The 13631-nt window shown below is 42.2% G+C and overlaps 1 protein-coding gene across 5 annotated transcripts in view; it reads left to right on the forward strand.

Moving 5' to 3' along the window:
• The window catches only part of PLCXD2 (phosphatidylinositol specific phospholipase C X domain containing 2), a 50581-nt gene extending 39335 nt beyond the window's left edge, over positions 1–11246 (forward strand). For all 5 annotated transcript variants that reach the window (XM_053220837.1, XM_027077692.2, XM_053220838.1 and 2 more), the window contains one exon: positions 4979–11246. In XM_053220837.1, the coding sequence (XP_053076812.1) occupies positions 4979–5138 (160 nt within the window). In that variant the 3' untranslated portion in view covers positions 5139–11246. The remainder of the gene's footprint in view (positions 1–4978) is intronic.
• Positions 11247–13631: the final 2385 nt, after the last annotated feature.

The following is a 13631-nucleotide window of genomic DNA, read 5'->3' on the forward strand; positions in this document are numbered from 1 at the left end:
GGACCCACATAGCTGGTAAGGGTCAATATTCTGAGACTCTGAGTCAATACTCAGAGTTAGGGTAAAAGCCCTAACTCTGGACTTTGGATTATTCTAATGTTGCCCTTTTCCATATTTACCACTGGCTTGAATATAGCATATTTCATTGCTCTGCTCCTTTCTGCTCCACTGGCCTGTAATTGTCTTACTAGTACCTGAATCTGGTCGTATCTTCTTGATTACAGCTGTGAACCCACAAAGTCACAATTCACACTTGTTCATACTTGTCAATTCCTAGAACTTTAATCCGGCTGCAAATGAAGCACAAAAGTCTTGACCTTAGTGGTAACGATGGCGGCAAATGCCCAAAGCCAAGAGATCCTAGCATGCCGAGCCCTTGCCCACTGATAGCAAGCAGGTGTCTCGAGATTGGAAAGACACTTGGGCCTCTCCACCGTGCTGGTCTCAAGAATTAGTACATGGCAGCAAGCATTGCCAGGCCTCCACATCCACAGACGGGAGAAACTCAGTCAAGAGTTTGTTCCCAAACCCCCAGCATGACATGCAGCTGTTATTTTCTCTGGGCAGTTGAAGAAGCATAGCCAAGAAGCAACTCCAACATGCCAAAAGTCTGTCCTAACTAACGTACAAGGGTGCTGTCAGACTGGTCCTGGGCACTGGTTATCAGCTGCACCAAGAGGAAAAAGATCAGGTATATTTTCCCACAAATGTAGAGGTGTCTTTTTTTTCTTTTTCAGTGGGAAGTTAACCTAACTCTTGGGTGAAATTTTGGACCTGAGATCTTGTTTGCTATGGTTCATCACCCTGAAAGGAAGCCATGAAAAATACAGCCATTCTGACTGAATTTCTATGGTAGTTGCCCCTAGATTCTTAGAAACCTTGGACTCACACTGAAATCAACTAGAAAAAAGGTTATGCCGAAGCCCAAGGACAGAGCAGCCATGAGGCCATAGAAAGGGACACAGACTGAAATCAGAGGCCTGAGACTGAAACCTGACTTGGTCCCTGTTATGGGCTGAATTATGTTCCCTGGAAATTCATATGTTAGAGCCCCAGGCCCCAGTCTCTCAGAATGTGACTGTATTTGGAGGGTCTTTAAAGAAGTGATTAAGTTAAAATGAGGTCGTTAGAGTGGGCCCTAATCCAGTCGGACTGGTCTCCTTATAAGAAGAGGGAATTTGGACAGAGAGACTCCGGGGATGGGTGTGCTCAGAGAAAAGCTGATGTGAGGACACAGCAAGAAGGTGGCCATCTGCAAGCCACGGAGACAAGACTCAAGCCAAACCTGTCAACATCTCAGTCTCAGACTCCAGCCTCCAGAACTGGGAGAACAAACATTTTTGTTGTGTAAGCCACCCAGTCAGGCGTTTTCTATGGCAGCCCTAGCAAACTAAAGCTGTCTCTTAACAGGTGGCCTTGGACAAGTTTCCTGAGGTCTCTGATGTGTCCCTTTCTCGCCACTTAAAGAGGATTAATAATACTGCAAAAAACTGTAGAATCGTACGTGACAATGCCTACCACAGTGCCTGGCACAAAGTAGGCATGCCAACTCTACCTGTAGAGAAAGCCAGAAACGGAGAGGGCCAGCCTTGTTCCCAGTGGGCTTCAAAGGCAAAGGGAAGTTTCTAAGCAACTGCTCTGCTCGTGGGGCCTGGTGCTTCACAGGCCTATCAGCAGTATCCGGCTCACCCTTCTGCACTGATCCCACCTTGGTAAAGGCCAGGAGTTAAGAAAACAAAGCAGTTTTTCCTCACAATGAGTTCTACATTTTCCTGTCGTTGTACGTAATCCTGGTTATTTGATCCTTGCCTTGAGGAAAGGTTGATACGAGCAACCTGAGGCTGACACAGAGCTCTTTGTCACCGGAGACTGCACATTTCCCACATTTCTCTGCTCAGGCTCCGGGGATCCCCTGTGGTTTGGCTCCGGCTGGAGTCACCTGGAGTTGCCACCAAGCCTTTAATTCTCATTTTCCCATGATGACCAGAAGATGGCGCCAGCATTACATACCTAAACACTGACTGGCAGATTATTATTTTTTAAAGTAAGCTCTACACCCCACGTGGGCTTGAACTCACCACCCCGAGATCAAGGGTTTCATGCTCTACCAACTGAGCCAGCCAGCTGCCCCTGACTAGTACATTTTAAAAAGAAGTCTTGAATGGATCAGGCTCAGGACTGCAGTGGCCTTCCTGTGGGCCACTGTATGTATTCCAAGCCTCTATCGCCAAGGGAAGACTATTTGTGGCGCTTTGTTCTTGGCCTTCAAATATCTCTACCCTACACGCTACCATCTATGATTCCTTCTCTCGTGCCAAACACTTACATGGTGCTTACTATATCCCACGCGTAGTTCCAAGCACTTCACATGTATTACCTTATTTAATTCTTCAAAAATCTGTATGAAGTTAGTAGTATTATTATCCCCATTTTACAGGGGGATAGACTGAGGCACAAAGAAGTTAAATAAGTTGAGATCAAGTTGAGGTTATTAAGTCTTCAGGAGACCCAGTTAAAAATGTAATTACTCATGTGATCGTGGTTTCTTAAATCCCAATTAGACTACTAATATAAAAATGCAAATTGACTTATGAGATGCGTTTTAGCCCCTGGCCAGTTATCAAGTCCACTGAGTGAGGGAAGCAACGCAGGACTGACCATCGTTGTCACGGTAAGAGGAAAAGAGAAAGGAAGGCAAAATGGTACCGAGGCCTCAATAAGGTTGTCAAGAAGACGGAGAGGTCAGGAAGGGCAGCTCTGAAAGAGAAAAGGAAAGGAGAAGATGACAACCAAGGACAGCGTCACCACAAGAGAAAGAAGTCCATTAAGATGAACTTATTTTCAATTTTTGCCTAGAGCAAATTCTTCCTAAAAAATCCCCAGTCCCTTAACCAAAACGTAAGCCACGGTTTTTGTCTTCCTCACGGTCTTCTCAGCTTATCAGGTATTCAGTGAGCTATTTTTCCCATGATGCAAAGCTATGAAGTTTCTGTACCGCCCATGATATTTCCATTTCCTGCTAATACAGAAGGCATCACATTAAATTGTTGTCATTTGTTTATGTCACTAAATTGTGAGCTGCTTTGGACAAAACATTCTGGCTATCACATAGAAAACCCTCAAATTGTACAATGTAACTCACAGGCTGTGTTTGTGAGACCACTGAGTAAGCACTGGTCCATTAAGAAGCCACACATACTACTGGAGTAACTGTATATCCAGATGGGAAAGTGAACCCTGACCACCTCCTTCATACCATACATGAAAATTAGCTGGAGGTAGATCTTTGATCTAACAGGAAAGCTAAAACCATAAAGCTTATAGAAGAAAACAGGAAAATATTTTTGTGACTTGGGACTAGGCAAAAGTTTCCTAGATAGGTCACATAAATTATAAGAGAAAAATGGATGAGTTAGACTCCATTAAAATTAAGGAATTCAACTCACCAAAATATGCCATTGAGAAAATAGGCAACATATGGGCAAGGATAAAATATCAAAAAGCATATCTGAGAAAATACTAGCATCTAGAATATATAAATAACTTCTACAGCTCAACAATTAAAAGAAAAAAGAAAAAAAAGAATAGGTAGAAGAATTGAACAAGAACTTCAAAAAGCAGACATACAAATGGCCAATAAGCACATTACAAACTGCTCAGCCTTATTCTTCATCAGAAGAATGCAAACTGAAACACTGCCATATATCTTTACATACCCACTAGAATAGCTAAAATTGAAAAGACTAATTGTGCCAATGTTGGTGAGACTCTGAAGCAACCGGAAGTCTCATATTTTGTTGCTGGGAATATATAATGGAACGGCCTCTTTGGGGAAAGATCTGGAAGTTTCTTATAAAACTAAATGTAAACCTCCCGTATAATAAAGCAATTTCAGGTGTTGGTACTTATCCAAAAGAAATGAAAATAAATGTTCACAAAAAGACTTAGATAAGAATATTCATAACAGTTTTATCCACAATATCTAAAAACAAGTAGCTTCCCATTTATTCATCAATAAGAAAATGGATAAACAACCTACTATATTCATGCAGTGGAATACTGCAGTGATTAAAAAGGAGAACAGACTACTGGTGTATATAGCAACACAGATGAATCCAAAACTAGAATGCTTAGTCAAAGAACCTCACACAAAAAATACAGAGTGCATTAACTTGCGTGAAGTTCTAGAACAGGCAAATTTAATCAATGGTAGCACAAAAGTTATGACAACTGTTGCCTCTGGGAGGATGGGGACAGGGATCGATGAGGAAGGTACATGCAGGAACCTTCTGGCGTGCTGGCAATGTTCTTTGTGTACCTTGACACGGGGTATGTATTATGTGTTTACATTTGTCACAACTCAACTAGGTTACATGTAAGATTTGTGCATTTTATTGGATGCAAGTTTATGTCAAAAGAGAAACAAATTAAAACAAATATTGAATCCTCCTTAATGAGATGCATACTGAGGCGTTAGGGCATGTGTGTAGATGTGTGCAGTTGGAACTTGTCAAAAATGTAAGATGTTTTGATGGAAGGATAGAGTGGTGGGTCGATGGACGGTTATGTGGCAAGTGCTGTAAAATGTTAGTGCTGGAAGCTAGATGGTGGATGCACTTACTATAAATTTCTTTCAGTGTTGCAATCAATATGTTTGAAATTTTTCATGTTAAAAATAATTAAAGAGCCTACCAAGAATTAGGTCTTGATCTTAGTCTTTCAAGGTCCCATTGACATGGCTGTCTCTTTGGTGCTTGCGGCAAATAATCTTGTCTTCCAGCGCAGAAACCTTGAAAGTACAATTCTCTGTTGGAGTTGACATCACTCCATCCCTCAAAGAGATATAAAGCTTAAACAGATGGACTTCTGGGGGCTTGTGCTTTTATTGACATACTTGTGTTACATTAATGGAAACGTCTTATTTCTGTTTCTGGAAGAGTCCTTTTAAACTCTGCTCCCTGCTCTCTCTTCTGTGCAGGAATCTTCCTGCCATCCTGGACTGGGTGAAAACCCAGAAGCCTGGAGCCATGGGTGTCAACATCATCACATCGGACTTCGTGGACCTGGTGGACTTTGCCACTACTGTCATTGAATTGAACGACCTCCTACAGGAGGATAGAGCTTTGGCTAAATGCTGATTTGATTTTTTTTTTTTAAATTTATTTAACTTAATGTTGACTTTGTTGATCCAGGCCAGAGTTCTGAAGGGTTTCCTGTTAGGATGGTCCCTGGGCAGTGATGGGGAAGTAGGAGGAGGAGGGTGTTTTCCCTTCTTCATAGGGCCATTTGGATTAAACTACAGAGATTTTAATTGCATTTTTCCCAAATGAGACTAAAACTTAAGTCCAAGGGAAGAAGCATATCTCATGTGATCAAGGTCAAGGTCTCCCCAGTGGCTCATGATGTTGGATGTAATATGGAAATGGAGTCTCCAGGTTCCATTGAGTGTCCCCTAATTGGCCCAGTTTCCTGTTTTCTTCTAGGATGTTGTATTTGAGCCTGTGAGGAGATGAATCAGAAAGGCATCCTTAGTCAAAGTAATGGCTCATTGCAGGTGTGGATGGCCCTACGGGGTGGCCCTAACATCAACCCGAGGCTTTGAGGGGAAAAAGGGCCAAGCACCATCTCTCTCTGGCATGTTGAATGTCACCACTTCTTCCCTGAGAGAGTAAGACTTCTTTATCACCAGGCTGTACCAGCCATAATCTGTTCTTCCATAGCTTATGCTTGGGAACTGGTCACCTTCATTCTTTAGATAAACAGTATGTACTGCCTTTGATACCAGAAATGTGTTTCCCGGTTTTAAAACATTGATCCCTTTCTATTTCTATTGGCCCCTTCTTAAAAGTGAAAGGAACAGTGGTGGAAGATCCTTTCAGTGTGGGGCCCAACAGGAGATAGACATGCATGTTTGCTGCACGCCCGATTTCTTTGGTTTAAATCTGTAGCTTTCCCCAAAATGGCTGCCAGGTAAACTCCTGCATCATTTTGGCAAAGTCCTTTTGGAAGAGTGGTATCTTCAAGCCAGATCTTGGAATCTCATTTCCTTGTCGTCTGCCTAGGACTCGGTCTGTGCTGTGAGACACAACGCTAATGGAAGGCGCCTTGTCTGTGACACCGGGGAGGCAGATACAGGAAGCATGGGAAAGTGCAATGGATTTAAGGAGGAAGCTCCAAGTGGGTTGGGAGCTGTTCTGTAACTCCTTGAAAACAAGACTACCTCGGGGACATTTAGGATGACTTGTGGGTCATCAAGTGAGAAATACCCAGTGTGGGAACTTTTCCAGTTTGTGTCTTGATTGTTCTCCTTTTTGCAGGTTGTTCTGAGCCTGCTAATCACCACTGCATGAGGGCTTTGAAACTCAAGGGGGGATTTTTTTTAATTGGTAAGAGGTACTTATCTATAAAGAGTCCTCTTGTGTTTTATTTATTTATTTATTTATCCACTTATTTATTTATAGATTAAGTATCTTCAGTGCTTCTTACCTCAAGAGCACTCACAAAGGAGCTTCCCGAACTCTTTTCACCCAGGCCCGATGCCGCCCTGATCTTTCTCCCTTCAATAGGACCGTGCATTTCAGCACTGTGAGTGACCTCTGACTCAGCTACAGATATTCCCAGCTCCCGCAGTCATGCTGGGACAGTGTTCATGCGTGGGTGTGGTCCAGACTTGAGAAGCCACTGCCAGGCCACGCACTGGGTCAGAAGATACAATGGGTCATGAAGAACTCTCAGTTCTTGAGGAAGACTCTCCAGTAGAAGGTTGAAAAGGAAGGAGCTGGAAAGAAAACTGGGCATGGAGTGTGTACATACTGAGGTTCCTCAGGACTGTCTGAGGATCCCTAAAGAAATGTCAGCATCTGGATTCTTAAGGAGGAAAGATAAACGTGGAATCCTGGATGGATGTGTGTATGTGTGAAGACCATTAGGCCACCCCCCCCACCGGGAGTTTCCCATTTCTATTCTTCCATGCTCACAGCTGGATCTTACATGTCTCCTGCAATGGCGGGTATCCGGGGTGAGCTACCAAAAGCACACCCCCAAATCTTGGTCTTCCAGCCTCTACTGTCTGTAAAATAATTTAATCCCTGACCTCCAGCTTCTGCATTTTGAGGAGGGCCACAACACAAATGCCTCTGGGAAAATCTGGTCTAACTTTTCCTGTTCTTGCATTTGAGCCCCCTCTCCAAAGAGGTTCCTGGGATTGTATCATCAAATTTTGGGGGGGCCTTCTCTGGAAAGGGGTAAGAAAGGAAGTGCCCTCACTTTCTCAATTTTTCTTCAATTCTAATATTAAACCCCAGTGACAAGCTCTGAAATCCTGGCCACCCCTCAGGGTTTTATTTGTGGTCTCATTGTTTCAGTTGGTCTTCTTTTTAACTCTTGGTCAATTGCTAGGGACTAGGTCATTTCCCCTCTTTTAACCCTTTGTTACTTGGCAGAGATTAGGAGGCAAGAGGAGAATTATTCTGCTCTGTTTTATTTGAGCCTCAGCTTTGTCCAGGTGCTTGGTGCTATGAGGCCAGGTGTGTTGGCAGGGTGTCTACAGAGGATGCCAGTGACACCCAAGGGCTGCTGACTGTTCAGTGAAATGTTTACTTGATTTTTGTTCCTTTCGTCTTAAGATACATAACTGGACTTCACTTGGGTTGTAACACTGAAGTGCACCTCAGTGTTTGCATAGTAAGAGGAAGGACATCAAGCGTGACACAGAAGCACAGAAAATGGTCCCAACGTCGTGTGCATGCAGTCCTACTCTATGTGGCAAATGCAGGTGTTCACTCCTTCATACTGTTTTGGGTTGCCAGCCTGGCTTGCATTTTGAAATTCTACACAGGAGTTCTGGGAGATAGGAGGATTATTGGCAGTTCGCCCTTGATAAACACCTTGACTTGGCAGAATCTCTGCTCCAGGAAAAAGTTGTTCGATATAATACAAAGGATATATGCATTCTGCTCTTGGACATGAGGCCAAGCAGAAGACTCAGTGACGGGACAGAGGGAGAGGAGACTTTAGTTCTATGACTCATTCTACAACTGCCAACAATAAAAATGGTTGACCCAACCGCATCATTCACTCTCACGAGATCAAACGAGCCTACCATACTTACTCAGAATTAACTTCAAGATCAACAAAAAAGCTACTTGATTGAGCCAAAGAGGGCTTTAGTTTCATAGGATTTGGGGCCATAGTTATTCTGAAATGTAGGCCATAGTCATCCTGAAATGGTAACTCCAAATGGCTTTTCATGAACTCCCTAGACCATTTGCCACATTTCCATGGCTTTGTGGCAAAGGGGACAATCACAGGTTTCAGTTAGATTGGAGCCATGTTTAAAGGCTTGAACTTGGAGCCTATTAGAGATACCACTGCGGTTTCATGGGCAGAAAAGATATCCTTAGGGTTGGAGAGAGAAGTCAAGATGGAATTGATGGAAGGGAATGATAAATTATTAAGGATTAATTTTTAAATTATTGACAGACCTAAGGATGTCATGCCCCTCCCCCAAAAATGATATATATGCTGTATTAGACTCTCTAGTAATTTATTTTCCTTAACACTGAGACCAGACCCGTGAATTCTTGAAAATAGTTGAGCCACAGTCCAAACCCAGGATTTTTATATAGACTCAAAAGCACAAGATCTGAGCCCAGGTCATGACCAAGGTTAAGAATCCTGGCTCTCCTTTCATGACCTCATATTCACATCACAAAGGTTATGTTTCTGTTCAAGAAGACAATGAAGTGGAGCCTTCTAGGATTAAATGCAGTTTTGTGGTGTGTCAGGATTTTCTGTTTTTCTGAATCCTGCCATAAGAAAGTGCTCCCCAAAGAGACATTATTACAACGTGGCGAGAAAGCTTAGTGCTAAGCTAAAGGTGGAGAAACAGAAGAAATTACGATGGAAATGAAACGATTTCTTTTCGTGGGCGCAGTAGGGCTACACAAATTCAGGCTGTCTTACAGAATGAATTCATGGCCCAGTTGAAGTTTTTGGAATGTTCTTTATTGGCTGACTGCAGATTTTTATTGTTAGGTTCTGGGAAATGGAACAGCCTAATGAGTGGGTCACAGCCATGAGACTTCTCTCTTGTGGCTGAGCAAGTAAGCAACCCTGTGCTAAATCCACCTTGGTTCCTTAATCTGGAATAAAGATGTTTTCGGGTACCTTAGTGATGTTCTGCAAACCTTGGTCAACTAGCTCCCCAAAATGTCAGGTCCCTTATGATTAAATTAAATGCCTTATACTCAGGGGGCGGGGTGTGCAGTTATGGGAATTCTTCCTCGTGTGGCGTGTGTGAAGAAATGCTTTTTGGGTTCATTTCTCAAAAGTGTGGTCTAGGACGACAGCTGGTGCAACACTGGCGCCGTAGTGATCCATATAGTGAGATGAATAGAGCTGAATGAAATCTGCCGACACACTTGAGTTCCCAAGAGGGGGCTTTCCCAAATGCATGCTAAACAGTCATGTTATGCCAAAAGGAAGTGCACAGAAATTGATCACGTCAAATGTCCATACGAACAGGAAGTTTGTTCTGTGTGGCATAGAACATGGTTGTCCCTCTCAATTCCACTAACTTCGCAGTAGTCCTCGGCCCTCGGCCTCAGACTGCTTCCTAGTATTTGCCATCATGGCTTTGTCACTCAGAAATGTTGCCTTGGGACACACAGGGGTGAATTGATTAGGTGATAAGTGATTTAGCTGGAAACTTCACCCTAACTCCAAATGGTAATGAACAGCTCTTTACTCTCCCAAGAGACTTACTATCTTCTTACCTTCTGGCTTCCCCAGCTTCCTAGGAGAAATAGTGACACGAAAGGTACTATATTGCTGAACTGGCCCTTAACCTGGAAGAATACAGTACAAAATGCTATTGGTGGTGTTGAAATAGCACAGTCTTAAATGCTCAGAAAATATTCTAAGATAACTCTTTCTATCCTGCAGTGGATACAGTGTTCTAGTCTTTTCTCCAACGATGCTTATTCTTAGTACTTTTCAAACTCCTTTCTAAGCCACATAGTTTGGATAAAATATTTTTCTTCTCTTTGCTGGGAATCCAATCCCACAATCTTGAGATAACCTCAATAGTCTAGAGGCATTTTCCTTCTCATTCCTTCTGATCTGCACAGAATACCACTCTCTCCTCTCCTCTTGGCTATCCTTGATCATCTGCTGATTACTGTTAATAACAGAATACCAGTGAAATTCATCCAAATAGACACACACATTCAATGAGGCCCAAGCCCACTCCTATCACAGTGGTTTTTATTGCTCCTTACTGGTCCCAAATGCGTAATTCTGACCCCAACACACACATGTGTGCGTGCGTGCACGCGTGCGTGCACACACACACACACACACACACACACACACACAATCTGGTTGGGGCCCAGAACTCGGGGCCAATACTTCATTCAAATCGCAGGGGCATGCTCACAAGCTTGGAGCCCAATGAGAAGCACAGCACTTTGAAGTCAGATAGGCCTTCCGTTGCTTTGTATATTTGCAGTTTAACATATGTTATTGCTTTATAGCACTAGTAGCACTTCAGTCATGAATCTATAGTATCAACATGATAAATCTTAGAACATATTCTAGGCACGGCGGTACCTTGCTGCTATTATACTTACTAGTTTGCACCCCTATGTTAATAAGCGTCACATACAGACTGTGTAGGCAGTGTTTGTATTGTGTATATGCCAACTGTTACACTTAACCTCGCCAATCAGCAATTAGAAAATACAGAGGTTGTCATAGTGAAAATAAGTCGTGGTCAATTCAGGTATGATATGTGAATCTGATAAATACTCTGTTAGATATTCTGTTTGTCCTCTATGCTTGTTTTATATTACCGTGCATGCTGCTTGCTAAGTTAAGTAACAAAAAATAATAAAATCAGAATAGTAAATTGTACCAATTTTAAGGTTAGAGTTAAGTTTGGTACTTAACTTATATGCTGCTTGGTACTCTGAAATGTATTTTGTGGCTTAATTATCTTATTCACACACGTTTTACTTGGCTTCTTCCCTCCGAGGAAATGATTGTTCAAATATATCTCTCCTTCTTTCTTGTAACCTGGATTATTCTGCTTAATTCAACCTAAAACATTGTAAAGCCAGATTACCTCATTTTAACTGTGAAAAAACAATTTAATAGGTATGATGACATTATGTCTTTTCTTGTATTATATTTGAACGACCTAAATAGGCTTAAACCTAATAATAAATATAAAGCTTTAGCAGGCATGTTTCCTTGTTTCTCTGTACATTTTATTGTTGGTCCACTTCTGATCTTTTTTTTTTAAAGGTTATAGACCCAGTGTCAATCAAATATCTTAGTATACGACTTTGGATGAAGACATATTGGAATCTGCTGACCATACCTGCAGTCCCCAAGATGAGCCGTGCACGAAATGTGCACCCAATCTTGTCACCCATCCTTTTCTAAGCTTTGTCCTCAGCACTTCAACCATTTCTGCTAGGCTTGGGCCAGGTCCTGCATCCATATTCTCACCTGACCATCATGGTGAGCCCATGTTACTCTGAGTGATTGCCAAGCAGCAAGATAAAACAATGCAGAGATTAGAGTGGGCGTCCAATCTGTTGGCAAGGAAGATTCCAATATTTTCTTCATTCCTAATTCTTTTTAGTAGAATGCCTGAGCCCACTTAATTTCAGTGACTTTCTCTTTTTGCCCTATGCCCTGCAAAAATAACGGGCTCTGGTGAAACACCTGTGTATGAATTTAGCAGAGATGAAGTTAATTCTAAGTAATCATTCATTTCACATAGTTGAATGTTACAGCAGCAAATTAGGGACGATTCTATTTCTGTTCAAGTTAACATAGCAATCGAAGAACACATCATAGATTTTTCACCTGTACTTTTAGTCATGGTTAGTAAATCTACCATATGGTCTTTTAAAAAAAAATTTTTTTAATGTTTATTTATTTTTGAGACAGAGAGAGACAGAGCATGAATGGGGGAGGGTCAGAGAGAGAGGGAGACACAGAATCCGAAGCAGGCTCCAGGCTCTGAGCTGTCAGCACAGAGCCTGACATGGGGCTCGAACTCACGGACCGTGAGATCATGACCTGAGCCGAAGTTGGACGCTTAACCGACTGAGCCACCCAGGCACCCCTACCATATGGTCTTCTGATGGGCTTTCATAAGCACCACTTTCAGTCATTCCCATTGGCTTTTAGTAGAAAATGGCATGATGGAGATAGGTCTGAGTCCCAACATCCACATGGTGTATTTGCAAAGACTACTGCCTCAATTTCTGAACACACACTTGGGTTGAAACATTGCCTCTGTGAAAATGGAGCACGTATATTATGTACAAATTAATTTTTCATATTACAACTAGCTTATGAACATTCTATTGAGTACAGGAGCTGGGGCAACAGGCATTTCAGAGATGCATAGCCCTGTGTTTCTATCCCGGCTCTATCACATCCTGACTGTATAACTCTAAACAAAACTAACATCTCTAAATATACAGGATATAGGACTACTAATACCTGCTCTGATGGGTTTTTGAGAAGTCTACATAAGACACTATACAGAAAACATTTCAGCACAGAGCCTGGCACACAGTAAACTCTCAAGAGTAGTTAGTCTTAGTATTGGGGGTGGTGACTTTGCACCCACCCCCTCCAAAGAGTACCTGGCACAATCCCTTCAACATGGTTGACTACTAACTCTTGTGTTTATTGCTAATGACTTAGCAGGAGCTAATTAATAAGAATGAAAGCAGATAAATTCAGAGAATGAAAGAGAAAGTTGCACAATCACTGGACTATCTGTGCACTGCTCTGAGAGTGAGTAGGGTTCCGACCACTGGTGGTGTGCCAGATGATGTGAGGGGGACGATGGCCATAGCTTTGAATAGAATTTATATCATCAATCACTTAATCATCCTGATTAGTGGAGAGGAAAGTCTCAGCTTAGTGACGAAAACTCTCTAACCCTTGTTTTTCTAGCAAAAACAACAACCCCAAAAAGGCCAGTAATATCCAGCTAACATTTAATATAATTTTGTGTGCATTTTCTTTCTTTTATGGTTACCTTCTCTCTATGGCAAGTGATACTGGGTTTTTCAACAGTGATATAAAATTTCCTTAAGTTTTTAAAAAAATTCCACTGTGAAGCTATGGGAATGGCCTTTGTTTATGATCCTTTCCAGGCTGAAAACCACCATAGTTGATTCCACTGCACGCTTTTGTCAAGAATTGGGTTTGGCCATGCTCTTTTCAAACATCCTTAACTAAGTAAATAAGTATATAAACAGACTGCTATTTGAGCTAGAAAACCACCTCTTCTTTCATAAGGAGACTCTCAATGTCTCCTGTAGAAGTCTGTGCCCAGTCCATGCCCTCTCTCCGTGCCACCCAGTGTGGCAGGAGAAAGGTGCCCGAGTCACTTAGTCCTACAGATGGCTGCACTGGAGATACGTGCAATGCAGAGACCAGACCCTGCTTCTTTGACTTGGAAAGTGAGTCCTCTTCTGTGAATCCCTGAGGTTAGAATGCCTGAATGCTCTGGATTTTTGTTTTTTTGTTTTTGTTTTTGTTTTTTTCTCCCCAAAAGAATTCTTGATCAGCAGTATGTTTTTTTGTTTATCCCTTTG

The sequence above is a fragment of the Acinonyx jubatus genome, chromosome C2 (assembly GCF_027475565.1).
Source record: "Acinonyx jubatus isolate Ajub_Pintada_27869175 chromosome C2, VMU_Ajub_asm_v1.0, whole genome shotgun sequence".
NCBI lineage: Eukaryota > Metazoa > Chordata > Mammalia > Carnivora > Felidae > Acinonyx > Acinonyx jubatus.